Source organism: Camelus dromedarius, chromosome 7 (assembly GCF_036321535.1).
Source record: "Camelus dromedarius isolate mCamDro1 chromosome 7, mCamDro1.pat, whole genome shotgun sequence".
Lineage (NCBI taxonomy): Eukaryota > Metazoa > Chordata > Mammalia > Artiodactyla > Camelidae > Camelus > Camelus dromedarius.
In genome coordinates, this window is record NC_087442.1 from 76,557,991 (window position 1) to 76,584,787 (window position 26,797).

At 47.8% G+C, this 26,797-nt stretch overlaps 1 protein-coding gene across 15 annotated transcripts in view; it reads right to left on the bottom strand.

Moving 5' to 3' along the window:
- ATXN7L1 (ataxin 7 like 1) overlaps window positions 1-26,797 on the bottom strand; it is a 260,052-nt gene that overhangs the window by 15,980 nt on the left and 217,275 nt on the right. For all 15 annotated transcript variants that reach the window (XM_031454699.2, XM_064487683.1, XM_010984824.3 and 12 more), the window contains 4 exons: window positions 14,130-14,413; window positions 10,869-10,951; window positions 9,750-10,006; window positions 310-502 (listed from right to left, as the gene is read on the bottom strand). In XM_031454699.2, coding sequence (XP_031310559.2) covers window positions 310-502; window positions 9,750-10,006; window positions 10,869-10,951; window positions 14,130-14,413 — 817 coding nt within the window. The remainder of the gene's footprint in view (window positions 1-309; window positions 503-9,749; window positions 10,007-10,868; window positions 10,952-14,129; window positions 14,414-26,797) is intronic.

Genomic DNA, 26,797 nt, shown 5'->3' on the forward strand with positions numbered 1-26,797 from the left:
CAGAGGCTCCATTTTTGATGGGCAAGGCAGGAAGGTTAGCTCCCTGGTCATCCTCTATAAACACCAAGCAGGATGGCTTCAGGGCGGCCCACAAGTACTCAGGGATTTAAAGGATTGTAATCAGCTGGGAGCCATTCCATTCCCTTCTGTGATTTTCAAGGGGGCAATCATTCAACCCCAGGGGAAGCCCTTTCGTACAGCCCTGTCCTGGAGGCCTCTCCTGAGGAAGGATGCATTCTGACCCAATCACCTAAATATCGCAAAGCACAGGGGAGAAAAATGCCTGGACAGAAAGAGAAGGTGGCCTACCGCAAGAGGTCTAGGATGGTGGGTGGAGAAATGGCAGTCTAACTTCTCGGAATCGTCGGCCCCGTCCATCTCCCCCTCATCACTCGACAGTCGGCTGGCGAGGTCTCCTCCAACTGGGGGCAGCGGGGGTTCCGGAGTGTAGCCACTGTGATTTGAAGATGTGCTGCTGCTTATGCTATTTGCAGATGATGGTCTAAAGGCAAGAGAGAGCAAACAGAATAAACTTTTCTGACAGAACAAGTCCCACCCAGCTTTACAGAGCTCGGGAGGCAGACCCATGAGCCTTCCTGATACATCAAGGAAGGGGGGTCAGTGGCAAATTGACACAAGGGGAAAATTCAGGCAGAGGGGATTAGCAGCCCCCAGCTCTCTACAGTGACCTGTTGGAGCTGAGGCTCTGCCCTGCTTGAACCTGGGCATCAGGGACAACTTCAGTGGATGCGGAATAGAAAATACAGGAATGTGACCGAGTTCATTTAACTTAAAACTAGTCTTCCATGAATTCAGTTACGAATCGTTCATTTGCATGTGAGGAACGTATTCCTGCCCTGAGGTTGCTTCTCTTTGAAAGTGGATCCTTATGGGAAGATGGACCAGGTAAACGAGTTCAAACCGATCAAACAGAGCTACTCAGCTACGGCTTTATGAATTTCTTTTCATACTGGCATGAAAAAAATGTTTTGTCCCAGTGATGGGGCCACAAGTTCCTTACCCCACAGCCAAGCCTGTTTCTTAATATCAAGCCACATGTAGTTTAACTGTATCTTCTGAGGATGAATGTTTTCCATCTAACAAGCCACTAGACAGACCCACGGGCTGGCATGGTTGACTCAACAGTAGGTGTTGAAGAAATATGTTTCTCAGTGAAGGAATGAATGAATTCCATGTGTATAAACAATCCGACAGATCGCATCTCAGTTATGGCTATAAGCTTATAGAAAAGCAGTGTCATAGTAAGAGGTGGCACTAACGTTTCCTAAGCAGTAAAAAACAAAACAGAACAAATGTCCACGTCAGTAGAAGAACAGTCAGAGTTAGTTGTTGGCTGTTTTTGCTGCTTTTCCACTTTCACCAGGTGATGGGCCAGGGAGAAAGATCTGGAGAAAAAAGAAATTTTGAAGGAAAAAAAAAAAAGGCTTTCCGCATTCTGCTTTGGAAGCTGCCCCCGCAGATTTCATGAAGCAGCTCTGCTGACGTGTCCCCTCCTCCCTCATTTTCACTGTGGACGCTCTGTCGTTTTGAAATCTTTCTCAGCGTCGAATACTTGACTTCAAACCAGACCCCCAAAGCACAGTCGTACAAAAATAAAGCCACAAAAGCAGATCAACCCACAAATCCATCCATAGATGAATGGATAAACAAAACATGGTACATCCACACAACAGAATGTTAGTTAAGTCTCAAAAAGGGAGGAAATTCCGATACATGCGACAACATGGATGAAACTCAAAGATACTGTGCTAAGGGAAATGAGCCAGTCACAAAGCACACGTACTGTAGGATTACACTGATACGAGGTACCTAGACTAGTCAAATTCATAGAGACAGAAAGTAAGACAGAGGTTAGCAGGCGCTGGTGAATGGGGAGTTAGTGTTTAATGGCAGAGAATTTCAGTACTGGATGATGGTAAAACTTCTGGAGATGGCTGGAGATGGTGTTGGTTGCACCACAACATGAATGTACTTAATGTCACTAAACTGTACCCTTAGAAGTGATTAAAATGGTAAATTTTATGTATGTGTATAATGCCACAAATAAAGAAACCCACAAAATCCTCAGTTAAGGCCACAGGTAGTTTTCCAGCGTTACTACAAGAACTCTGTGGTATGACAATTTATTATTGAACATCACCTTCCTATACTTACAAAACAAAGATGCCATTCATTCCACAGGTCAAAAGTCTATAGTCCAGAGACCCCATCTCCCCAGGTGCATCCCCTACTCTCCTGTGTCAAAAGGGCAACACCACCACTGCCTGCTTACAGCTGAAGACCCAAACGGTGAAACGATTTTGATGATGCACAAACATAAAGAAAGAAAACAGCATTTATGACCCTGTCACTCAAGACCCAGGGCTACTCCCATTTGGGTTTATATCCTTCCAGACCTCTTTACTATGCATTCATGTGTTAAAAAAATGTATTAAAAAATTTTTTAAATTGAAGTGTAGTTGATTTACAACGTTGTGTTACTTTCCAGTGTATGGCAAGGAGGCACGTGCATTTTTAAGCAAGAACTAGACCACACTGTATATAGTATTATGCTTTTTTTTTTTAACCTAGTGATGTTGTAGAAAACTTCCCATGTATAGAAATCTATCATCATTTTTAATATCCCCCAGTATAGTATTCCACAGTGTGGACATATCATCATTTACTTAACTAGCCTATTGATGGAGATTTAAGTTGTTTCCAGAACCCCTTTTTCAAGCCCCAACATGATAGGACCTCCCCATCCTGCAGGAGATAAAAGTGAGCTGGATTTTGTTATATATAATAATTGTATCATGGTTTTAAAGGAAAAGACATTTACTTTTTAGAGATGCCCTGGAAATCTTTAGAGGTGAAATGCCAAGATAGTTGCAATTTACTTAAAAATGTATCACTAAAAATGTAGATGAAGTCAATGTAATTGCAAAATATTAATATTACAACTGTTAAAACTAGGTATGCAGGTGTTTGTCATGGTATCCTCTCTACTCTCTTGTACATGGGGAAAATTTCATAACAGAAAGACAACACAAAGAAAGAGAGCTGGTAGTACAGGTGCGTGTAGGAAAGTGGCTGAAGAACTTCCTGTAAATGGAGCAGGTGGACTGAACACATTATCTCTTCTCCCCCAAAACAGTGTTCAAAATCACGGTAAAGGGACACCAAAGGCATTAGTGCCGAGGAACGAGGTCAACGGAACTATGCTGAGAGTTGTGGTGATGACTTCCCAGCCTCCACTCAACTAGTCACGGGACTCTCATTAACCTTGTTAATGACTGGTTTGGAAAAGGGCATGAGATATCAAAGAAAATACATTTGGGGGACTGGGGGGGCATTCGCAAAGGTTTTTCTCACTTTTAAAAAGAGACACAAGGAAAAGGTGGTTTCCACCTTCTCCTGGATGTGCCTGGAAGCGCTGCAGCCATCTTGCTACCGACTCTGAAGGTGGAGCCAAAGGACTGAGGCGGGTGGAGTAACAGAGGGGCAGAGAAGGAGAGCCAACCCCTGATCTTTGGGGACTGGTACCCTGGCACCTCTGGACTTCTTGTCACCTGCGGTGAGAAATGTCCTAATTGTTGGGTGTTTAGTAAGCAAGGTTTTGCGATACTTGCCCGTGAAGTGTCCCAACTGATATGAGTGTGAATAAGATTTGAACCCATTTTAAGACAACGGGCTGTGACTGGATGAGTGTTAACTGACCTGCCACAGAACCTCTGAGAAGCGGGGCACCTGGAGCACCTAGGGCCGCAGAAGTCCGAGGTGAGGACTAAACTGAGCGGGAGAGCCGGAAGTCAGGTGACCGTCGGACCCACAGGTCATCACTACCACTCCACACAGCCAGGTGAATTGCCATCGCCCCTGCCAGCCCCCACCCCTCAATCAACTCTCTAACAACTAAAGAGACTCTAGATATGGGGCCACCAGGCTCAGCAGAGACCAGATGGGGGCACAGGGCTAGAAACAGGGGGGTTGTGGGCTGTCCCTGGCCAGATCCTTAGTCACCACTCCCAGAACGCCTGCTGCCAGGCACACCAGCAGGCAGGATTCTTCCCTTGGAAAACGCAATGGCCACAGAGAAAAGGCTTCCTGCCACATCTTGCCTTTGGGAATCCTCCAGTGAAGGCTGACTGGTGACGTGATGACCTTTTGGTTGACAGTCCTACACACAGACCTCCAATCCACCTGTCAGAGCCTCTCTTCTAAATATGAATGGTTAGGGATCACCAAACATTCCTGGAACACCTTCAGCATGATGCTGACCAACCAAATACCAAACGCACGAACACCTACAAGAAATAAACTTGGGGGAAATGAAGATAAGGAAAGAAAGAGGAAAAACTAAGAAACCTATCTTCAAAGATATTAGAATGGTATCATCTCTGCCAGTGACAGTCTCTTGCAGGATATTATAAGAAGCAATCAGATAAGAAGAACCAGATCCTAAAACTTAAGTAAATCATAAATATTTTAATATCCAGTTTTGAAGGGAAAGTAAAAAATCTTTTTAGAAGTGAAATAAGAGATTGAGAGAAAATAGGAGAAAAGGTAAGAGAAAGAAAAAGACTAAAGCAAACAGTACAACATCCAACTAACAGGAGGTTAAGAAAGAGAATAAAGGCAATAGTGGGGAGAAAATTATTTAGGGAGTAATATAGGAAAATATCCTAGAAATGGGTGTTTCCAGATTGAAAGGATCTACTGAGTACCCAGCACAATGAATGAAAAAAGACCAACATCAAGGGTGATTCCTGGGAAGTTTCAGAGCCCCATGCTTCAGAAATAAAAACTGAACCAGAATGATATTAAACATCTCAACAAAAACTTCTGATACCAGGAGCCCAATGGAAAAATGGTCTTCAAAATTCAGTAGAGAAATGATTTTCAATCCAGTTATATACTCAGAGAGCTTAACAATTAGGCATGAGGGTAGAATAAATACATTTTCAGGCGTATAAGGATGCTACACATTGCCCTCCCACTCCCCTTCACAGGAAGCTAATGGAAAAGACACTCCATCAAAATAAAGGAGCAAACCAAGAGAGAAGAAAGCAGTAGGATCCAGGAAGCAGGTGCTCTCACACAGAGAGGGTAGAGAGAGTTCCAGGATGGCAGGAACCACTGTTTTTCACTCTATTTGAGAACTATTTGGTTTTGAACTAGGTGCCTATTACTTTGATTCTAAAAACAAAGTTTTGTTGCAGAACATCATGAATGTGTCTAATGCCATTCAATTGTACACTTAAAATATTTAAGATGGTAAATTTTGTTACGTGTGTTTTATCACAATAATTTTTAAAATAACTCTATTTTATACAATAATTGGATTTAGTATTTTTAGAGGTAGTATTTGCAATACACACCATTTCCACCTGAAGGAGTGAAAATATATATTAATTAAATATTCCATGTTCTTAAAACAAAACAAAAAAAACAAACAAAAAAATTCACAAATTTTTGTTAAGAAAAAAAATTAAAATGGTTGAGACACTCAATAGTAAGTCCAGTTGCCAGAAAAGAGAGGATGTGAGGGGAGGAGAATCATGGAGAGTGTCAAGTTGAACATGGAAACTGTGAGCTCTGGAGCAGAATCAGCCCTGAGAGCAAAGACAGAGACTTGAGTGATGATGGTGGACACTTGTGTGCACATGCACAACGTGAAGGAAGAGCCCTCGGGCTTCTCCTTCGTAGCATGTCTCGCTCGGGTGCAAGCACCCTCCCGGCGATTATGGAGTGGCGGCTGCTTTCAAGACCTCCCAGCTCTGATCGCTGCCCTGGAACCCGCCTGTGTCTCAGAAAAGCCAAGGCGAGGAGCGATGGTGAACGGGGCACTTCGCCAGGAGAAAGTGTTGGAAAAGTCATGCAAGTGCGTTAACCTGCCACCCAATCTTTCTTCCCCAGCACTACATCACCCTCCACTCTCCACGTACCAGTCTGGTCTAAAGACCGTACATGAGATGATGGCTCCTGTCCAGTTTCACTCAGGAAAACTCAGAGAAAGTCCCTCCCCCACCCCTCACTTTGAGGAAGCATGAGCATCAGTCTGAGTGCTTTGGGGAAGAGCGCGCAGGGCGATTGACCTTAACTGTGTCCCTCCGAAGTGTAGCCGTGTCATGTGCATTGTCTCCTCCAAGTTACTCACTGCCTTAGGTGCGCATAATTATGACCCACATTTCTCAGTGAGGACACTTATTAGCCAAACTAATAGGAGGTGGAAATGAGACTTCAAAGCCCCAATACTAAGAAATGGCTGTAGAAAAAGTACAGGAACAAACTTAAGACAAGGAGAGAAACGGCTTCCAGGTTGGCAATAACACTGCCTAATGCGTCACGAACGGAAGCTGCTTTCACTCCGGACTCATCTCTGCCCTTTTCCAGGTATCTAGGACCTTCTGCCTCTCTCCCCACTGCTCCTGTCAGTCTAAGATTCACCAGTGTTTGCCACTTTATACTTTAAGATGAGATGTGCGAGCATCTATGAGACAGAGGGGAGCGTGCCCAGATCTTGTCAGCGCTGATCCTGCAGCCGACCTTTCCTCCCGCCCTCCTGGGGGCCAGGGCCTGGCTTGTCACAGCCCAGCTCGACCCTCTGCCCTTCTCCCCCTTCCAACAAGAATCCTGATAGTTTTGGTTGTCCTGGTCACCCTCAGCCTGTGGGCTCTGTGGGGCAGGTAATGTGCTCCCTTAGAGTTGGGGACAAAGAAACAGAGATATCGGTATGTTATTCAAGAGCCCCTGGGTTGAGGACCAGAGGCCAGGAGGACAGGTGAATGGAAAGCAGGCAGCACCAAGGCCCTCACTGACTCAGCACTGCTTCCCCATTGACACCACCAGCCCTCGCTGACTCAGCACTGCTTCCCCATTGACACCACCAGCCCTCGCTACCAGCTACCATACCTGAGCACTTATCAAGAGCTTGGGACTTTACCTACCATCATTTTTCTTATCTCCATCTGACAGGTGAGCAGTTTGAGGCCAGAGAGGCAAAGAAACATGACCCTGCTCACAGGGTGAGCAGACAAGGAGTTGAACCTTGTCCTTCCATCCTGTTCCGATCCTTGCTATCTAACTTTCACTTTTCCAATCCTGGACCCCAGTCCCTCTTTGAGGAACAGAATGGGTTGCAACTCAGAAATATGAGAACTGGAGTATTCTCAAGGTTACCCAAACGGTATTTAAGAGATAAATTCACACATGTTAGCATTCCCTGCAAGAGAAATTCACAACTGGGGAGGGGGGTACCCTAATTCCACTCATGTGTGATGATTTTTTTTTTTTTTTGCCAATTACAGGTAATGAGTGTGAATGAAACAGCTATTATATTTATATCATTAACATGAGGGGAAAAAATGTTGAGCACATTAACTTCTAATCATGCTTTTTCTTTCTTTTTTGGGGGGGTAATTAGATTTATTTATTTATTTATGTGTGTGTGTGTGTGTGTGTGTGTGTATTTTAAATAGAGGTACTGGGGGTTGAACCCAGGACCTCACGCATGCTAAACACACACTCTACCACTGAGCTATACCCTCCTGCCTTGATTATGCGTTTTAAATCTCTGATTGTATGGGGTTTTGTCTGAACTGAAAACAAGTGAAAGAGGATGTTACTTCCCATGAACTTTGGAACAGAGCTCACCCCTGAGTTTTTGGTGCCTTCATCATCAACTTTGAAAAGCATCCTCAAAAATTATTCTCTTACCAACATTTGTAATGTGTTTCTTTGCTTCTCCCTTCTATTCAGAAACATTCTCTCTGCTGATTAACCTCATCCACTCTCTTCTGCTTCCCTAAAGAACATAAACACTTGGCATTTTTCTGTTGACAAACATTCTCCTGAAAATTAAACCAAAAAGGAACAGAAAGAAGCAGCTCTTAGGGCTCTACTGTCTACTGTTTCATTTTTTTAACGGCTGCCCCCTGGCTTCTCTGTTAAGCCAGGTACCACTGTTTAGGTGAGAAGTGCCTGCATCAGTCAAAATTGATGGAGAAATGTATAAAAAAGAAAAGAGAGTTTTCAAACTGAGTTCCCTGGAGTCCTTGGGGAATCCAAGATGGTCCCTTGGATGGGCTGGGGGACAGTGGGCTCTGGGCACATGTGCGATGACAGCAGGGCTGAGCTGGCTTCCGGTGGAGGCAGGTCTGCTCTTATATTGGGTACCATGTAATGTTTTGAGGCAATAAAAAAATTCCTCAGCCACCAAAAAGTTTGAAAACAACTGTATATAGAATTGAAGTCCCTCCTAGAAGCTTGGAACAGAACTGTCTCCTCAACTCTAAAGCAAGGGTAATATCCTTCACCAACATTTAGCATTACAGTGAGAAGTCATTACAAAATGATCTTGCAACGTGAGGAGTGGCAAGGAAAGTGGCCTGTAAATGGATGATGACGATGCAACAATGACTGTGATGATGGAAATGTGTGGGTGGTGATTCCGTCTGACTCCATCCTCCCGGATGCCTGAGGCTGAGGTCTGCGATTCTGAGAGAGGGGCTCTATTTGTCACATGGGTCAGGCTCACGTCAAAGTGGAAGGTGGAAGAGATCCTGGTGGATCGGTAACAATGACCATCAAATATCTGCTTTTGCTTTAAAAATAAGTTCCTTCCCCTTCTTTCATAACTACGTCCTCTTAATGCCCACTGGCTGGCTGGACAATCACTCTTTGAGACTCACTGTAGGCACTAAAAATTATCAGATGGGGGAGGGCATAGCTCAAGTGGTAGAGTGAGTATTTAGCATGCACGAGGTCCTGGGTTCAATCCCCAGTACCTCCTCCAAAAATAAGTAAATAAACCTAATCACCCCCCCCCCCCAAATCATCAGATGATACCACTACCTGCACTTCTCATACTATATTATTAATGTTCCCTTTCTATGATCTTCTGGATTTTGAGTCTCATCTTCTAAACTCTAAATTCTTGAAAGGCAGGATCTGGTTTCATTCACCTTCCTGGGCCCCTTGGTTACAGAGCAAGCACTCAATTAATATTTTTGAAGGAGGGTTCCCTGTCCTATTACCTAGAAATTGGTCTGTGGCTCAATACGGCACTCCACTACCCATTAAAACACACATGTATGGATTCTAAATCCCTCTTAATCCAAATGGGGTTTGTTCTCTCTTCTTTCCTTTCTGTCCAGGACAACCAAACAACCCCCCGCAGAGGTGGCTTAGCTTCCTTGGTGTGGAGGGAAATGTAAGGACAAATAGCCTCTGTTACGCTAATTTCCCCTTCACCCTGACCATCTCTGAGAGTTGGGGAAAAATGCACAAAATATGACAAGTAGGTTCCTAAGCTGTGCTGCCCACCCATGCCCCCAGGCTTCCCCTACTCTCTGCTCCAGGAATCTCCAACTAATCTAAAACCCCAGGCAACCAGAAAGTTACCCGGTGGGTGGGTGTCATTCTTTCAGGCATTCACTTCCAGCTTACTATTGCTCTGTGAACAACCCACGCCATCTGATATGGGTCTGCTCTGCAGGGTGATGATGATGGCAGTGATGACGACAGTGAGGATGACAATCGTGGCAGCAGTAAAATCCACCAAGCGCTACACGTCAGGCACTGGGCTGAGCCCCTCCCGCCCACTCTCTGGTTTGAACTTCACAACCGCCTCACGAGGGAGGACTATTGCCACTGCCATTTCACAATGTGCTCAGACCACACACAACCCGGCCAGGCAGAGTCACCTGACTGCGGGCTCCAGGCTTCCTCACCAAGGTGGGACTTACCTGGGAAGCACAGAGTTAAGGGGCCTGGATTTCGCAGGGGACGCGACTTTAGGTTCTGGGCCTGAGGTCCCTGAAGATCCCGGCAGACAGTCCTGCGCCGGCCCGGACGCGTTTGGAAGTACTTCCCTCGCCGAAGTCAGGAGATGTTCTTTATCCTTAACTTCTTTTTCCCGGGACTTGGCTTTGTGTTCCGCCAGAAGGAGGTCAAACTGCTTTTTCCGGCCTGGGACTGCCCTCCGATGGCTTAGGGAATGTGTCTAAGGAGAAAAGAGACGGGAAGCACAGCCTCTTTGATCAGCACATAAACCTGCTTCCCCGGGCCCTCCATCTCAGAAACGGCAATTCATAGGAATTTGGAGGTGCTTGAAAAGTCAACTTCAAGGCAACGGCTCCTGTTCTGGCTGGGAAGAGGTAGAGACCACACAAATGCAACCATGCCCTACACTCCTGGCATTAAGAAGCCAAAGCTTCCTCCAAAAAAAAAAAAAAAAAAAAAGCACAAGATGACGAGTTTCAGCACAGAACCCACGAGAACCTCTCTGATGAAAGGCAACGGTGAGGGCGTGCTGGGGTTAATCCAGGTGCAGGTGGGGGGCTCGCTTTGGCCCAGACACACGGACCCACCAAGCAGAGAGGGCCACAGCCTCCATCCCAAGAGGCATTAGCCGTTCAGTAAGAAATATGGGGCTGGGGGCCACCTGACGGCGGCCGCCTTGGGTCAGCTGTCCCCTGGCCACCCCGGCGTGGCCGGATCAGGGGCGCGGCGGCTCGTCCTCCCCTCCGGGGCTGCTTTTCAGGGCGCTGCCGCCGCTGCCGCCGCTCCTGCATACATTAAAACGTAGCAGGGTTTAGAACCGCCTGTGAGTGCCTATAAATACAATTTACTGTCTGGCCTCACAAGTAACAGGGGAAGCCTATTTTTTTTTCCTTCTTAAAAAGCCAGCCAGCTTGAGGCAGGCACTCTGCTACCATGGAAGAGAAGAAAGCATTTCCCTTACAAAGAACAGCTGGGGGTCATGTCGAGGCTCCACACCCTGCCGTGTGCAGAGAGTGGCATGCAAACATTTCGACAAAGGCCCCAGCGAGAGCAGGAAGTATTTTTTATGGAAAGAGAAATACCTTGCAGGTGAGGGATCTTGTGCAAGGTTTCTTTGTCTCGGGATCCAATACTCCACAGTGTTTATTTGGGTCAAATTCTCTCTCTGGTTTAAGAAACAAACAAAAAATATAAGAAAAAAGGAGACTAAATAGGATTTGGCATTAAGACTACATTTTTTAAAAAATGCACATTTGCACCAACAAGTGAGACATTGTCAGGCAATCTGGTTTTTGTTTTTTGGTTTTTTTCCCAACCAGCTGCTAAAATGTTTCAGAACTGCTGGAGGAAGATGGCGCTCCCCTCTGAATCCCAGAGTTCCCAAGTCCAGCTTCGGCAGGGATGCAGAACGCACAAGGGGATAGGTGGAGGTGGGCACCTGATGGAAAGGAGCCACGTTGCTCTCACACTTTATTTCACTCCCAACAGTTCCCCAGGTATATGGCACTTTGGGCATAGTCGGCTGCAGACCAAGGAGAGCCACCTGAGGCCCAAGGGCCACTTTTTCCCAGGGGCAGCTCCAAGAATACAACACCCTCCCTTCCCTGCCCTGCCTCCCTGCTAGTTTTAGCCGTTTAAATGTCAGAGATTATTCCTTGACATGTCAGTGTGACCTGCCTCTCTCCTACTTTGCAAAGTCCTCAGCTTTCCATGCAGCCTCGCTGGCTGGAAAAAATCGTTTCCCTGATTCAGAGATATTTGGGCAGCATCACAGGCAGGGGCACGGGAGAAGACTGGATGTGGGCGGGCCTGCTAGTCTCGGAGCTTGCTCTGCCCCCTGCACGGGGTCTGCTGCACCAGGTGGGAATGAGTACTCTGGGCAAGCTGTCCCTGCGGGATGAAGGCTCACTAAGGGAGGGAGGCTCTCCCGGATCCGGCCATCCCGCTGGATTGCAGACAGCGCCTGTCGAGGTTACTTCTAAGAAACCTGCTCTTTTTATGCCCCTTCTGGATTACAGAAATGCTCTCCTCCCCTGGAAGATGAGAGGACATGAGGCAACTTCTTAAGGACCCTTCAGGCTTTAAAGTTCCACTTGTTGATGGCCTGTGCCGTTTCTGGAAGGCACCTAGCAAACACAAGTCCTGCAGTGCAGGAGTAAGACAGCTCTTCTGGGCATTCAGGGAGACGGGCAGCAGTGCTGGTGGGCGGCTGGGTGGGGAGTGTATATAAACTTGGTGGAATGTCTCCTTAAGGGCCTCAGATGGCTGCAAGCTAAAAAGAGGTTGCCATGCCTGAAAAAGTTTCTGAACTTGGTAAACTCTGACCATAATAAATGAATGCATTCTATTTTTAAAAGAAGGTCTGGGAGCTGTGGGGTGTTTGCAACAGTGGTGATGATGATGTTTGCCATAAAACCATTTTCATATCCAAGACAAATTTCCTGATTGGCTGCATCCTACCCCTTCTTTCGCTTTTGTCTTCTGCTTCTTCTTCTTTTTTTTCCCTTCACTTTTAAGAACAGAAAACTGCTATGCCTAGAGAAGCCCACTCCCCTGTGAGCCCTCTCCGCCCACCGAGGAGGGCCTGGGCATAGCCCCCAGGCCACCTGGTGTGAGTCCTTTTCCTTGGGCCTGTCGGAGTCAGACCCCAGCCCAGATCCACACCAGCACCCCTGCTGGCCTGGAATTGGGCAGGTTGTTTGGCTGGGGGCAGGAGGTGGCTGCCAAATGTGAAAGTGACAGAGAAATAAGCAAAAGACCCAATGAGACAAAACTACCAACAAACAGCAAAAATAAATAAATTAATTAATAATAATAATAATAATAAATTAATTTAAGAAATCCCCAAACAACTTCAGATTAAGGTGCAGGCTGGACACTGTGGTTATGCTTCTGCCAGGACAAGAAAGCACAGCCTCTGGACACGGGGCCCAGCCAGGCCTCCTGGATCGTCCAGGGATGCTGCCTCCTCTGTGGAGTGAAAGTGAACCCTCTCTGCAGGAAAAGAGCCAGGAGCTGGGAGCGCTGTCTGCAGTGAGGCCCCACACCCTCCAACAGAGCACCAGGCTCTGCCTTTCTTTCCGGATGGAGGGTAAATAGGACATGGAGAGGTTTTCAGGGTAAAATAATGGTCATTTGAGTGCTTTGGGTCTGAGGTACTTTTAAGAAATAAGTGTTTTTAAAGTTACAGATGTATGATAGAAAAACTGAAATACGGAGAAATGCAAAGTAGAAAATAAAAATGACCCACAATTCTTGGGCACTTAGGAATTACGCTCACACCAGAGGACATAGCTTCTCTCTCATAGAGTGGCTTTCTCTGCACAGCTGACCCTTGAACACGGGTTTTGAGCTGTGCAGGTCCGCTTACACGCAGGGCTTTTTCAACAGTAAATACTGTAGTACTACAAGATTGGAGGTTGGTAGAATCTGCGGACATGGAGGAACCACAGATATGGAGCACTGACTATAAATGACATGGGGATTTTCGACTGTGTAGAAGGTGGGTGCCTCTAATCTCTGAGTTGTTCAAGGGTCAACTGTATTTCCTTTTTTTTTGGTTAACATTTGAGAAATGCCTATGGTGTATGAAGAAGTTATAACTTTTCTTGGTCTTTTGGAGAAAGCAGAACTGCCAGGTTTCCCTCTACATCAATCCAAAGCAAGTATCAGCCACGTGGGGGCCCCCAAGGGCAACCGTTGCCTCCAGGACTGGCTGTGTGCACCCTTCCAGGCACCCCAAGTGCCTACTCACACAACTAAGTAGATCAGAGAGAGACCCCTCTGTACCCCTCCTCTGTGCCAGTCCCAGTGTTCCCAGGAAACGGGAATTCCAACCTGCTTGTGTGGGAAAGGCAGTTGTGGCCCCAGACCACAGAATCAACCTGGAAACCAACTAGACCAAAGGATAGAGAAGGGCAGACGGCACCAGTGGGACTGTCCCAAGCCTGCTCTGAGCTACTGTACGCTCTCGCTGTGGGTTGTCCGACTTCATGGCTGTGAGGCTTTATGGAATCCGAGGGTGCTTCAGCCTGTCGGCATGATGACAAGAGTCTCAGAGTCCACAGGCTGCTGCTGGGGGCGCAGAGCCTCCTGCTTTGAGGTCACTAGGGTGACTCCCATCAAGTGCTGAGCTGAACGAGGGACCTCATCTGGCCCGGGAATAAGAGAACCAGCTCTCCTTTGCATTTTTAGGTGAAGGGGTCCTGTCTGCAGGTAAACAGTGTGTTCCCCTTGAAATGAAACAGACCTGCTTAATCATAAGGACGCATCACTCGCTCTTTACGGACATCACTCAATTGCAGTCTGAGCATCAACCAGACTCTAGTGACACAGACACGTACCTGAAAGTCTCCTGTAAGGCTTGTTGTTGTTTTTGGTGCCATTCTGGTGTTTCTTGTCTATTGTGGAGGACAAAATCCCTTTGCCATTTAAGATCTTCTCTGGGGAAGGTGGCACTGACTTGGACATCGAGACCGGCTTAATTAAAGACGGGGCGGAGACGGCAGAGGATGGGGTGGAGCAGGAGGTGACCGCAGTAGTGGTTGTAGAGTTCATTTTGACATTGGCACCATCTGCCTTCACTAGGTTAGGAATTTTCTCTAAGCTGACTACGGGAACTGGAACGCTGAAAAATAAATGAACAAACACACACAATTGCCTTCTTTGATACATCTGGTCTGCTGAGAAGATAGCCCCGCTTATCATTATCAGGACACCTCCTTATCTCTTATTTATACTCCTCCTACAAGCGAGCAGCATGATTCCAGTTCTGATGGGAGATTCGTGCCTTGGAAAGGACCAACAGGGGGTGTGAGGCTGGCACAGCGCCAGGGATGGCATCAGAGCTGACTGATGACCGCCTGTACCAGCCGTCCCCATAGATCCTGCAGCTCCCCCCTTCTCAGCCCCTTTTGTTGGCAGTCTGGGAGACAGCACCTTGGGCAGAACAAGGCGCCTGCTGTGAGGCTCAGGAAGCGATGCTGTTTGTCCCCGAAGACGCCCCGAAGTGCCACTGAGCCTCTTGCTGGATCACGCCTCCTCCCCTGCTGCTCTGCTGGTCTCCCACCCGGGCGATCGGGCCTGACATCTGCTTAGCTGGAGTGCTGACAGGCTCACACCACACGGAGGCCTGGCTGCAGGCCAGCGGGCCACGCTACACACTGTCGGAGGACTTCTGGATCACTCGTATCCTGGGGATGGGCTCAAATTGAGTGAGACACCATGTAACGTTATCTAACATTCCATTTCAGGCAGCTAGTTATGTAAATAGGCAATGCTCAAGGCTGGCAGGTGAGAGGATGAATTTTAAGAAGACAGAGCACAAAGGTGTATGTCTGCTCTTCAGAATCTGTCACCTTAGCCCCACGTCCCTGCCACTTCTCCTGGAATAGTTATTGCATTTGATTTCTGTGCATTTCAAGCTGGAGGACCGTGTGTCTGGAGGGGCTGTAGAGGACTCTGTCTCTGGGTCTTAAAAGATGAGATGAAATGAATAAGCCTTGCTTTGGTTCCCAAACTAGATTCCCTTTCCTCCTTGCAGGAGGGCAGAATGCTAACACTTCAGCCCCCAATTGTCTGAGCTGCGAGCGGAGCCGACTTGGCTATCTGAATGCCAAATGGGCTAGAATATGGCTCAGACATGCCTGCAGACAATGTAGGGCATGAAAGGCAGGCTGGTTTTGCAGGGGAGGAGTCTCATCTGTCCACACGGCTGGCTGGCTTGTCCTTCTCTAAGATCCATTCAGAAATCATTTCTTTGGTCAGTCTGTTTGTGACACTATGTCAGCAACCCCCCAGCCCCTGCCTCTTTTCTGACTTTGAAACAGGATCCCAGATGTTATTTATAGGTCTTCACCAGTGGAAGGGCACCGAGAGGTGGAGCACACTCTGCCGGACTTCAGACTGCCCCCTGGGACCCTGTGCTTTCTTGGCCCGAGGAAGCATGGGGTGGGACTTCAAGTCCCACGTGAGGGGAAACGGGAACAGTGGATTTTAGTGATACACCCAGTCATGACGGTCCTGCCTTTGATCAGTGTCTCAGTCACGGAGATATGGCTGAACCGCTGCTACATTCTATTTAATGGCAATTCTCAAAGCACTCACATATCGCTGAAGAACAGCACAAGGAGCCCTTGAAAAGTCAGCACACGAAGAAGCTGTAAAGATATTACCTGGTGAAATTAGAGCTGCATTCCTGATTTCTTCCAAATGGTAAAAAATGCAAAGCCATGGGATATGGAATTCTTCCAGGCTCATTCCTCCACTCAATTTTAAAAGACACAAATTACAGAAATCAGGGTCACAGACAGATACCTGTACATCATGTTCACAGCAGCATTATTCACAATGGCCAAAAAGGTGGAAGCAACCCAAATGTCCACTGATGGATAAATGGATAAACAAAATGCAGTGTATACATACAATGGAATTCAGCCTTAAAAGGGAAGGGAATTCTGACACATGGATGGATGAACATGGAGGACACTATGCTAAGTGAACTATGCTCGTCAGAAAAAGATGAATACTGTATGATTCCACTTGTGTGAAGCACCTAGAGTAGTCAAGTTCACAGAGACAGAAAGTAGAATGACAGTTGCCAGGGGCCGGGGACCTGCTGTTTAGTGGGTACAGAACTGCAGTTTTGCAAGATGAAAAGAGTTCTGGAGATCAGGTGCACAACAATGTGAACATACTTAACACTCCTAAATTATACATTAAACAAAATGATCCATTTTGTTATATGTATTTTATCATAATTAAAAAAAATTTACATGTACAAACTAAAAAAACACCACAAATTACAAAACTCATGTAACTAGAATTATACTTCAATATCCTGACTTTAAAAAAACATATTCTAGGAGCCCACTTAAAAAGCTCTTGTTGGTTTATTTGCCACCCTTATTCTGACCTGCTGACTTTTATTTTAGAAAAAAAATTAAACTTTAAGTGTTGATGTGACTATGAGGACTAGCAGCAGGCAGGAAGATTCTCTAGCACCTGAGTGGCCTTCTCTGATAGACTTCTTTGTGAAGCCAAGTAAGTTCTGGAAAGGAAGTTAGGATCTTCACAGTCCAGCTCCTGTCGCATGAGGCAGTACGAGTCACACGCTGAGTACTCATGAGTTGAGAAGACAAAGATGTGATGTCGGGATAGAATAATCCAAAGCAATCATACCAAGTGAAATAAATTAAAAACCAAGCCAAGTGGTCCTCAAATGCTCACAGTGCAGCCTGCATTTCTCCTCTAAAGTCACCGTCCGGCTCCAGCACGTCCCTTGAGGCAGCCAGGCCAGCAGAGGTGCACGAGGTCCAGCCACTGGAACAGTGCCAGGTGACGTATCTCGCTGGTGATGCTTCTTCCCAAGTGTGTGTTAGTAACAGCTTGAGCCAGACCAGCGAATGTCTGTGATCTCCTAATTTGAGATTTCCTCTGCTACATGAATGTGGCCCACTCACACCCTCTACTGACAGTACTTCCAGAACTCCGGCTGGACTTCACTCCCAGCGCCCAGAGACAGGATGTGGAATTGAAGCCCATCAGAAACAGGAAGGGAAGGCTGATGTGCAGTCCTCTGGGACTGAGTTGTCTTGGACTGGAATCAAGAAGGTTTGAAAGGATTCCAAAGACCAGGTGAGCCAGTAAGGAGTGGAGCCACTGAGTAAACACACCCGAAGCCAGGTAAGTGGGCCACACCTTGGCAGTGGGAGGAGAAGGGAGACTGAGTTGTTTGGGGTGCGAATTCTAAGATTACACGCTAGCTCGTGGCAAAGGGCTCTCCATACGGAACGGAGGATTGCTCCTGATCCTTTTCCCTTTGGTGTCCCTTCTCTCCCCCAAAGGTTTTGGGCTTCCCTTCTAAGGTAACCTGCCTCTGGCCTGAGCCAAGACCTCTGCTGGGAGTTAAGACAGAGAAGCAGGCAGCTCAGTCAGAGTACGAAGGGTCAAACACATCTTCGGAGGAAATGAGACAGACAGAGAGAAGTGAAGGTCCTTCCTATTTGACCCCACCACCCTCATTAGCCATCGGGCCATTTGAGAATTCAGTCCCCTTCCTTCACTACTATTGGCAACAGCCCCCGGAACCCAAACTGATGAACAAAGGAGGAAATGATAGCAAGGTGGTGTCATATGATTTGGAAAACCAATCCCAGAGGTTCAATCTCTTGCCAGCAAAGAACTCTTGCTGACATGAGACACTGTTAAGAGCCCCGGCCCCTGCTTGCCTCACAGACAGACCCTTGAGTGCGTGAGGGCGCCATCATCTCAGGACTGTCTTCTACTTTTTCCCTTTGTCCCCTTTCTCACCTCCGTCCCTCCTCTGCCATCACCTTTCCCACCAGGAAGTACAGTGTCCCAGCTCTGAGCAGCGGACTCTGAATAACAGATTTACTTTATTTCCCATTTGGAAAGAAGCCGAAAGATTCTGACCCCCTGCTCTCACAGTTGGGGCATCTCCCCTGTTTTCTGTGTCTAATCACTGAAACCCCAACACCTCCAAGTGCTGTTAGGTGCTGGGAGAGGTGTAGAGATGGCACGACTCAGATGACTAACCAAGCAGCGTATCAGTCTGTTTGGGTGATAAACAAGCCCAGCGGTTCCCCCTGAGATCAGCCTAAGCCCCTCAAGTTCCTTCCCTTTTAATCTTAAGGGATGCACTTACACACTTCCCGAGGTCTCACAATTAGTTGCATTTATCAACCCGCTATTGTCCTTTCTTTGAGGAGCAATGTTTGAAAGGGAAAGACGAGTCCCCACTCTTTCCCCCGCTGCTTTCATAATGCCTGTTTTGTTCGCTTGGGATAAACTCTCTCAGGGAGCCCCGGGCTGCAGCATGTCCCCTGCTGCGCCTAATATTCCGGGAGTCGTTATCTCCTTGTTATCTCTGTGCCTCTGTCTCGGTCCCAGGAAGGGATCCCACAGCCGGAACAGTCCTCCCTCACCCTCCTTGCTGTGTCTGCCTTGCTTCTTTAGTGCTGCTTTGGCTGCCCTGGTCTTCCTCCTGGGTGTTCCTCCCATCTGAATTTATCTTTCAGGACCAAGGAGGGTCCTTTGGCTTTAAGAAAAATGGGTCTCCTAGCAGCAAGGAGATTCCCTCCCTGCCCAGTGATGTCTGCAAAAGAGCAGAGGTGGAGAATCTTATGGGGCCATTTCGAGGGCCACCAACGTGTCGCAGGACCAGCTGCTCTCCTGCCAGCTTTGCTTTCCTGGCGATCGTGATTTATGCTTTCATCAACAGATAAGCCTTAAAAGAATGGTTCAGAACATCTCTAGGCCTGAAGAAATCATCGCCAGCCCTGTTCCACTTACCAGAGCAGGGGAAAGATGGATTTGACAGGCAGGAGCCTGAAGACATATGGTATTTGTGCTCTGGGTTACATGACTGGTGAGGGTTCTCAGCTGTCTGATTTCTTCCCACCAATTCCTTCGACAAAGGCCCATGTGCCTGTGCTCCAGGCCTGGCAGAATTTTGAGAATCTCCGATTCAATGGCCGTTCCTTGAAAGGGTCATCTCACCCAGCCTCTTGCCTTCTAAGCAGGGATAGCATGTAAGCCACCCCGAGTAAAAAGGAATTTACTCTATCTTTAAGTGCCTTCAGAGATGGAATTCTATTTGGCCCTCTTGGATGCATTTTGGGGGCTGCTATCAGGATACTATTATCTCAAATTTAGATTCTTTAAATTGAAGAAGTACTTGGGATATCTTTAAAAGCTGAGATCTGGCAATTAATCACTAACAATCAGCCTAAATAAGAGAGCTACATCTCCAGAATATATAAGCAGCTCATACGACTTAATAAGAAAAAAACAAACAACCCAATCCAAAAATGGGCAGAAGACCTAAACAAGCAATTCTCCAAGGAAGACATACAAATGATCAATAGGCATATGAAAAAATGCTCAATATCACTAATTATCAGAGAAATGCAAATCAAAACTACAATGAGGTATCACCTCACACCAGTCAGAATGGCCATCATTCAAAAATCCACAAATGACAAATGCTGGAGAGGCTGTGGAGAAAAGGGACCCCTCCTTCACTGCTGGTGGGAATGCAGTTTGGTGCAGCCACTGTGGAAAACAGTATGGAGATTCCTCAAAAGGCTAGGAATAGACTTACCATATGACCCAGGAATCCCACTCCTGGGCATATACCCGGAAGGAACCCTACTTCAAAATGACACCTGCACCCCACCCAGTGTTCATAGCAGCACTATTTACAATAGCCAAGACATGGAAACAGCCTAAATGTCCATCAACAGATGACTGGATAAAGAAGATGTGGTATATTTATACAATGGAATACTATTCAGCCATTAAAACCGACAACATAATGTCATTTGCAGCAACATGGATGTTCCTGGAGAATGTCATTCTAAGTGAAGTAAGCCAGAAAGAGAAAGAAAAATACCACATGAGATCGCTCATATATGGAATCTAAAAAAGAAAAGAAAAGAAAAGAAAAAAACATAAATACAAAACAGAAACAGACTCATAGACATAGAACACAAACTTGTGGTTGCCAAGGGGGCGGGGGGTGGGAAGGGACAGACTAGGATTTCAAAATGTAGAATAGATAAACAAGATTATACTGTATAGCACAGGGAAATATGTACAAGATCTTGTGGTAGCTCACAGCAAAAAAAAAAAAAAGTGACAATGAATATATGTATGTTCATGTATAACTGAAAAATTGTGCTCTACACTGGAATTTGACACAACATTGTAAAATGACTATTACTCAATAAAAAAATGTTAAAAAAAAAAAAAAAGAGAGCTACAAAGTTCAACCATGGTACAGCAGATACAGGAGGTGCTATAGAAATCCTGATGAATGAATAGATGGTTATTTTTTTCAACCTGGAAAAAGACTAGGGAAACTTTCAGAAAGCCAATTTGTAAACACCTTAAGCAAATGGAAAACAGGATAATCAACCACAGAGCATGGTAAATAAGGAAATACGCCAGATTCATCTAATATTATTCTGTGGCTGTGTCAGGCCTGGTGGGCAGAGAGGTTGCACTGTGCATAATCTCTCCTGGCCTTTGCGCAGCTTTGGATTCCCTCCCACATCACACGCCCTCAGTAAGCTGGCAAAACACGGTTAGACCACACAGCTATTGGGTGTGAGTGGCCCTGGCAGCAGAGGCAAAAAAAGATTGGTTAGCAGGGTCTTGTGCCAGCCCAGAGTGGTACCTAGTGGAGCTCGCAGGGGCCCATTGCTGGCTGAGAAGAAGGTTAAAGAGCCTTCATCAGTGACTTAGCTGATAGGTCAAGACCGCATCCATCAACAGGGGGAAGAGGCAATTGGGAAGAGTGATGTGGGACTGTCCCTTAGGAGCAGGGGAGAGAACAAGCTGGCTTTGATGAACTGGAAACGTGGCCAGAAGCAAGTAAAATAAAATCAGGGAGGACAAGTAGGACTGAATCGGGGTCTGCCTTGTCGCTGTTCTAGTAAAGTCATAGAAGGTGGCGTGTGTTGCAAGATAGTTTAGGATAATGGTTAGAAACACAGGCTGTGAAATCGGACAAACCTAGCTCTGACCCCTGCCTTTTCCATTACTAGTGCATCACGGTGGGAAAGCCATCTGACTCCTACAGGAGTTGGAAGAAGGGTGGCCAACCTGGCGAGTGGGTGAGCACAGGCTTCAGTCCCTTCTCACCTCCTTGACGGGACGGCCTTGTAGGGCAAAACCCAGGCAGGCGCATGAGGCTGCCCAGCCTGGCTCATCTCAGAACTTTCCTACTCTGGCCTCAGTTTCCTTATCAGTAAAATGGAGGTCATGATAGAGATCTAAAGTGATTAACTGAGATAATACATATAAAGTGCTTAGGCACACAGTTGGCCCTTCATAAACTGGAGCTAAAACAAAAAGGGGAGAGAGGATCACATCATCCCTTCTTCCTACTGACCCCGATGCTTCTGGGGTATTCGTCTGGGCCCAAGTCATCGTCACCATCAGAGCTTTATGTCTTCTTAGCCCTTCTGGTCCCACAGTGGAGGGAGGGGTGGACAAGGAGGAGGAGGCAGGAGCAGAAGACAGGTGGGAGCAGGTGGCCTTCAGATTCACCCAGAGTGGAGGACCACTTCTTGGGGATGCAGAAGGGGAAAGACAGACCTGAGTAGGATGCCTTTCCAGGAGCAGCCCTCAGCCCTACTTCCCAATCCCACCTGCTTCTCTATCCCTAGTCTTCCTGGCACTGCCCGAGCCTGGACTCGTGGTCAGAGTTCCCACCTGGATACACATTCTGGACGAGCGAGAGGAACTCCAGCCTCCTCTCATACAAACATGTTGTCTCCTGCACTCTTGAGTGTGTGAGGCAATGGGGGTCCTTGCTGGCCCTGAGGCACTTCCGGAGGAATAATTGTTCGTGCCCCCTTCTAGGCTGCTCCAGATTCCCTGGAAGCAGGAGGCCCCAGCATCAGCCTCTGTCAGTGTCTCTGGCACTTCTGCTAATCAGGGCTTCCCAAGGCATGGAACTCAGAAGGCGGTCTCCGAACCCAGTGTGAGCTCAACCGGCACTAAATGCCCTGATGTTCCCTGGGAGTCATAATGCCCCAAGACTGTGGGAAAAATCAGCAAGCTGGAGGAGAGAAGACGATAACGAAGGAAAACAGAATCCCGGCACAGCAGGGTAAATGATGCTGGACAAGCTGTCTCTGGAGTGCCCTTGGGACCAGCTTGCCTGCAGTGGTGCAGCCTCGGGCAGTGAGTCCAGGCAGAATTTAAGACAACCCCAGACCAAATCACAGTACTGGCTCAGTGCCTTTCCTTCCACATATGAGAATGAAAAGCCTCACAATGAAAATGAACACCTAGTGAAATTCACATCAAAGCATAAATGGCATCAGAGCCTTCAAGGGCAGGATTGGAGATGTAAGAGTCCAGGAAGCAAGTGGATTCTGGAGGGAGCGCTTGTGCAGAGCGGAAAAGAGCCCCCAGCGCCCGGACCCCAGCACAGGTCCAGGACGGGCTGAGATGCCAGTGGGCGTGCTCCCATCTGCAGCCACCAGGGGTCATTGGCTCCCGCTGCTGGAGCTCCAAGCTGCCATGCCTGCCGGGCCTGCTCCTCACCTTTCAAAGCCAGCACAGCCACGGTGTTCACTGCCTCCCTCAAGCCCCAGAGCTAGCACCAGCCCAGAGGGAGAGACAGGATCCCTCACAGAACACCCTCCACCCCCTGCCAGGAAAGGCGGGGAGCCAGAACCCTGGCTCGGGCCCCCAGTGTTTTTGCTTTCAGGAAGCTTGTTCTGAGTAGAGTATCCCTGGCCAGTGCTAGCACACCAGCCTCCGTTCCCAGCTTCCTTCACGGGGAACTTCCACAGGAAGCATCTTTCCTCTCTACCTCTTCCTCCTTCTCTGTATTGGAATCCAGCACTGGGCAGGCATCCCCACGCCCCATCCACTTCCATCCAGAATGCCGAGCACATTTTGTTTAAACCCTCAAGAGCTTAGTCTACACACTGACCTACAGCAAACTCGGGAAATGCTTTGTCCCAAACTAAACACATTTTGTATTTTTAGAAAGCTCTACGCTAAGAAGATCACCGATTGGAGACCTTCCCCAATGTTCAACTGGAGACCTTCCCCAATGCGTTACAACTTCAGGCCTCATTATCACGATCATCACCGCTTGGCTGAACCTTGATCTAAATCCCACCCTCGAACTTTCCAGCCAGCATCTCTCTGTGCTCAATCCATCTCCACCAATGCAAATCTGACCCCGCTATCCTGCTTAGAAAGCTATGCAGGCTCCCCACTGCCCAGAGTACCTAGTTCAACCTTGCAGCACGCCCCCCATAGCTCCCGCCCCGGCATCTTCTCTCCCAGCCTCGTGGGACTCTCTCTTGCTCCTTAAATATCTGCCTGGCTCTGGACCTTGACTTGGGTGGGTGGTTCCTCCTACTGGTCTGCCCTGCCCCCTCCTCAGGGTGAACACGTCCCATCTGCCTTGACTGGATGAAACATCCTCTTCTCTCTCAGGGCTGGTTGTGCCTTCCTTGGTGTTTCTGCTGAATTTATCATATCAAAGAGCAAGGTTTCAGTTATTGTCTCTGTAGCCTGGCCAGACCATGAGCTACCTGAGGACAGGGACCTGGACCAAATATAAACATCACTCCAGAGTTATCCCAGTGACACACACACTATTTGGCACTTAGGGAGGGCTCTATAAATGTTTGATGAATGAGCCAATGATCACAGTGAAGGTTCAATCACATAACACAATACAAAGCAAACCAGCTCCCCACCAGCACAAATGATTTAGGTAAGGACCAGCCTGCAGCTGTCTCTCTTTCTGTTAGAGGAGCCAGAGTGTGGATAAAGGGGAGCAGGGGGCCTGTCAACCTCCCCCCATGCCTTACTCCTCTCACTCACTCTTGACATGCACACACTGAGCACCTGCCAGGCACTGGGCGGCAGGCTATGCCTGCACACTGGAGATTGTGGTTAGTATTTTCCCCCTGAATTTATAGAGGAGGAACCTGAGGCTTAGAAAAGTGGCCTCAGGACATTCATTCAGCAAAGTGAAGGGTGGAGAGGGGTTTAACTTCACGTAGCTCTAAGGACCGTGCTCTTTATCACAGCGCTGGAAGTGAGGAGACCAGGGACCGAACCCCAGCACCATCCCTGTCCAGCTGTGTGTGTCACGTCAGCGCAGCCACTTCATCACCTTGGGCTTCTCTTTCCTCATCTCATCATGGAGTAGCCTAAAGGCTCAAAAGGGAGTGGGGCTGTGATAGCATGTAAAAACTACAACTACAGTGCTATGCAAATATGAAGGGCTGTGGGTACTCATCTTCATGGCTCATACTTTTTGTCATGCCAACTTCCTTCCTTCCCCAGCTGTCCTAGCCTATATTTTCCTCCCCCAGACTCTAGTCCCTATTTTTGAGCATTTCTGTGACTTCACAAGGTCAGTTGAGTTTACACCCCAGGAGCTGTCCACTGTTCTTACCTCCATCATCTGAAACCCAGTGAACAGGTGGCACTTTGATGTTTGAGTTCCGGCTGCCTCCCTGTCCTGGCAGGGACATTATCCCCTCTGGATGCCTGAATATTTTAACCTGTCTTCCTTCCATCCTCATACCCACTTGCCCTTTCTCCTCCTTCCCTCTGCAGCTCCTCACAGTAACCTCCATCTATTACTTCAGCCCACCCACCTTCCTCCCTCATCCTCTGCCCCACTTCTCCCTTGACATCCAAACCTGCACCACTAGGGGCAAAAACTGGCTTCAGAATGTCCCCCTCCCCCATCTCTTGTGTGAGGGGCTGGATCTGTAAGTGGGAATCCAGGGAGGGACTTGTGTGGAATGATGAATCACCTCCTCACTTCCCTTCTGATTAGGGTTTTCCTCATGTGGTCAAGTGCATCCTGGGACATGACACACCAGGACTGTGGCACAGGCATGACTGTCACAGTCGTCTCTTTAATTGACAAGAAAATACCTTTCCCTTCTTGCACAGAGGGTTTTCCCTTTTTATCATCCAGGACCTAGTTCTCTTTTCCTAACTCTAGTAATTGTAACAGGGAAAATGATTTCCATGATGGGAAAATGGCACTCTGACTTCTCCTCAAGAACTCAAAAGATATTTTTTTTATACCTGTTGTTTCTTTCAGTATCAGAAAAAAATCTCTGTGAGGACGAGGGAGGAGCATTTCATTCGTTCACTCACCATACATTCATTTATGAAATATCTGCTGAATGCCAGATTCCACGCTAAACCATGGGGGTACAGCAGTGGGGCAGGGGAGGATAGAGGTCCAGCTAAGTGCAGTATATGATGGTAGCTCTAATAGCGGTATTTTGAGTGTTAACAGGAACTTAGAAGAAGGAGCATCTCAGTTTGTAGAAAAAGTCTAGGAAGACTTCATGGAGGAAGTGACACTCATGCAGAGACTTTAAGCATTCGTAGGACAAGTAAGGAGGCTGTTCCTGGCAAAGGAAACAGTGTCAATACATGGAGGCACGTTGAGGAGCTATAATTAGATTGGGACACCTGGAATATGAAAGGAAGGGGATAATATAACCTTGGCAGTGGTGGCTGGACAAGTGGGAAATGCCAGATCATGTATCCCCCCGCAAAGGGGTAAAGCTCCTACTCTGTGGGCAAACAACCGAGGGCCACTGAAGGGTTCTAAGCAGGGCAGGGGCACACAGCACTCGGGTGGGGTGCAGAGGGCGGCCCGGAGGAAGGGCCAGGAGACGAGGTAGAGGCCACTGGAAGAATCCTGCTGAGGAATCTGGGGTGGTTGGAGCAGTTGGGTTACGTGCAGGGTCTGCAGCCCTTTGGGTCTCTAGAACTTCCCAGCCTAAGCCAAAGTCCCGAGATGACTCCCTACGTCCTGAAGGGGCCATCAGTACTGAGCCATGGTCTTGCCCCCAGTTCATGCCAACACCAGAGAAGAAGTGAGATAAGCCAGCCTCCTTTCTCCCAAGGTGCCTGGCAGGGCCTTGCACTTGTCATTTCCTTCTCCATAAAGTGCCAGGAGAGCTTCCAGAGCGTTTCTACCCCCAGTTCCCACTGCCCCGGGAGAACAGGCCTCCCTTCCTAAGCACCCACAGGGGCCCCGCCCCCGTGAGGAGAGGGTCCCTCCCCCACCTGCCGCCGGCACATGCAGGGAGGCGGGAGCCTGCTGAGTTTTCTTGTGCTCTGGCTCATTTTCCTTCTGGAGCAGCAGGTTCATCTCTTACATTTTTAATAGCTGAGCACAGTGATAAGGCCCAAAGAGAAGGCAACAAGCCATGCAGGGGAGGAAAACCTCCTCCCTGCTCCCGCCCACAGCGGCGGGTTTGCGGATTTGAGCTCCCCAGTCTGCCCACCACGCTGGACCAGAGGAGCTGAAGTGGCAGCAGGTGGGAAAGTCAGACTGGCTGATCCTGACCCCCTGCAAGGAGCTGGTCCCCTAGCCGAGCAGGGATTCATACAGAAAGTCTGAAATGCTCGTCTTAGCTCAGAAGAGCCAAATAGTCCTAATTCCCTTTGGACTTCCACCTGGGAATGG